The sequence below is a fragment of the Cebus imitator genome, unplaced genomic scaffold (genome assembly GCF_001604975.1).
Source record: "Cebus imitator isolate Cc_AM_T3 unplaced genomic scaffold, Cebus_imitator-1.0 Scaffold181, whole genome shotgun sequence".
In the NCBI taxonomy this organism is placed as follows: Eukaryota; Metazoa; Chordata; class Mammalia; order Primates; family Cebidae; genus Cebus; species Cebus imitator.
In genome coordinates this window covers 3,167,699-3,170,480 of record NW_016107496.1, presented here as the reverse complement: position 1 = coordinate 3,170,480, position 2,782 = coordinate 3,167,699, and the positions used below count along the sequence as shown (strand labels likewise).

Genomic DNA, 2,782 nt, shown 5'->3' with positions numbered 1-2,782 from the left:
TGTTGACCAGGATGGTCTCGATCTCTTGACCTCGTGATCCACCCGCCTCGGCCTCCCAAAGTGCTGGGATTACAGGCTTGAGCCACCGCGCCCGGCCGTCAATTTTTCATTAATTCAAACTTACACACTCTCCACTAATTTGTTAAGTAACCTGTATCATTTTCTCTTGACCTAGTAGTCTGTATGGATCTATTTGCATTGATTGTGAAGGACACTTAATAGGTGGGTTTTCCTGGAAACTCCAGACGTTTGATTCAAAAAATCTTGTTTATTTGTGATCTCCTCCCACTCCATTTTTACTTTTCTCTTTCTAGAATTTCTGTTATTCACATGTTTACCTCCTAATCTGGTCCTCTTCTTTTCTCTATATTTTGTTACGTTCCAACTCTTCCAGCCTCTCATTTCTAAATCTATCAGATTTATAATTTCCAAAGGCTCTTTTTGCTTTCTGAATGATCTATTTAGTAGCATGCTGTTGCTGTTCTTGTATCATGGATGCATATTAGTCATGGTTTTTTTGTTTGTTTTTGAGATGGAGTATCGCTCTGTTGTCCAGGCTAGAGTACAGTGGTGAGATCTCAGCTCATTGCAACCTCCAGTTCCTGGGTTCAAGTGATTCTGCCTCAGCCTCCCAAGTAGCTGGGATGACAGGCATGTGCCACCAAGCCCAGCTAATTTTTGTATTTTTAGTAGAGATGGGGTTTCACCATGTTGGCCAGGCTAGTCTTGAACTCCTGACCTCTGGGATTACAGGCGTGAACCACAGCGCCTGGCCTATTAGTCCTGGATTTATTGCTTGTTTTCTTCTCCCTGCATAGTCTTGGTTGTCTTTTGTGTGTGTGTGTGAGATGGTCTCGCTCTGTCACCAAGCCGGCCTGCAATGGCGCAATCTCGGCTCACTGCAACCTCCGCCTCCCAGGTTCAAGCAATTCTCCTGCCTCGGCCTCCCAAGTAGGTAGGACTACAGGTATGCACTACCACACCTGGCTGATTTTTGTATTTTTAGTAGAAACAGGGTTTCACCATGTTGGCCAGGATAGTCTCGATCTCTTGACCTCGCGATCCACCCGCTTTGGCCTCCCAAAGTGCTCGGGATTACAGATGTGAACCACCAAGCCCGGCCAGTTGCCTTCATTTTTTATTTAGCTCCTGTCTCTTTGTTTCAATCTTTATTTTTATATTAGAGGCATTATTTAGATGTTTGGTGATCCTTAACCATCTGCTTTTATTTCACAGTGGGGGTGGTATTTTTACCCAGAGTGGGTGGGCTGGTTGGTAGCTCTGAGCCGTCGGTGGGGTTCATCAATAGTGGATTTTCTGTCAGGTGGTATGGCTAGGCCATTTTAGTGGAGGACCTCCAATGTTAGTGTATTTAGGTATTTCCTCTTGGCTGTTCAGATTTTCCAGAGAAGTATCTTCTCATTTTATGTGTGGCATTATGGACCTGGAATTCTGGAAGCTGAGTAAGAAGGGAGGCAAGATCATATTCCATAATTCCAGGTTGCCCTGATTGAGCACGTAACCTAGTACATCACTTTCTTCTTCATTCCAGTTTAGTTTAGCATGTGTTGACTACCAAGTCTAAATACTTGGTCTAAGTATACCCATTGGTCTAAATGCTGGGGATAAAGAAATTATTAGAATGCCCTATTTTTGCCAGCCTACGTTCAATTTAAGCCAATAAAAGCGATTGAACTTTAGATTTTTAAAGTTCTATGCTAGTGTGGCAAGGAAAGATCTTGGTAGGAGTTTCTGTCTCAGGAAGCTCATAGACATGCGTGGGAGGTAGAAACAAATTATGAAACCAAAATACAAGGCAGAACATGAAATAAGTGCAGCAAAAGAGAAGAAGTACTGTGGTTCTTTAGAAAGGAAGAAGAGATTCATTTCGATTGTGGGGACATGAAGGAAGTGGAGATTTGCATGGGGGCTTTAAAACTGTACAGAATTTCACAAGCAGAGACGGGGGGTGAGCGGAGTGCAAGCAAAAGGCCGAAGATCTGGAGTTTTAGGACCCTGCTTCTCCTCCTTGCAGGGTGATTCTGGAGGCCCCCTCCATTGCTTGGTGAATGGCAGGTATTCTGTCCACGGAGTGACCAGCTTTGTGTCTAGCCAGGGCTGTAATGTCTCCAGGAAGCCTACAGTCTTCACCCGGGTCTCTGCTTACATCTCCTGGATAAATAATGTGAGTCCTCTCAAATGATGGGTTGAAATGGGGTCACCTGGAGACCCACGCACTGGCTGGGTTGGGGAACAAAAGTGACTGGGCAAGCCGTCATCTTCCTTATCATATTCGTGTGTTTACTCCCTTCCCCTCCTTCCATAGTGTACCTTCCCTCAATAACGCTGCCATCTGAATTCCCCCCCTTCCACATACCCTCAGAGCAGATGTAACTGTATTGTTTACTGCTTAGGGTAAGACAGTGGCAACATCAGATCTGAACCAGGGACATATCAGTGCCTCCCTAAGTCGAAGCCCAGGGAAATCAGGTTCAGAAAGGCCTGCGTGCTCCTGGGCGAGGGAAGGAGGCGCCAACCTCCTCTCCCATAAGGTCTTTCTAAGGACACTATGAGAATTTGCTCTAACTTTTTTTTTTTTGAGACAGAGTTTCACTCTGTCACCCAGGCTGGAGTACAGTGGAGTGATCTCGGTTCACTGCAGCCTCTGCCTCCTGGGTTCAAGTGATTCTCCTGCCTCAGCCTCCCAAGTAGCTGGGATTGTAGGCATGCAACACCATACTTAGCTAATTTTTTTTTTTTTAATGGAGATGGGGTTTCACCA

At 45.3% G+C, this 2,782-nt stretch overlaps 1 protein-coding gene across 1 annotated transcript in view; it reads left to right on the top strand.

Annotated features, from left to right (window-relative positions):
* CELA1 (chymotrypsin like elastase 1) overlaps positions 1-2,782 on the top strand; it is a 27,025-nt gene that overhangs the window by 23,410 nt on the left and 833 nt on the right. Inside the window, exon 8 of the mRNA XM_017545693.2 lies at positions 2,036-2,185. Within this exon, the coding sequence (XP_017401182.1) occupies positions 2,036-2,185 (150 nt within the window). The remainder of the gene's footprint in view (positions 1-2,035; positions 2,186-2,782) is intronic.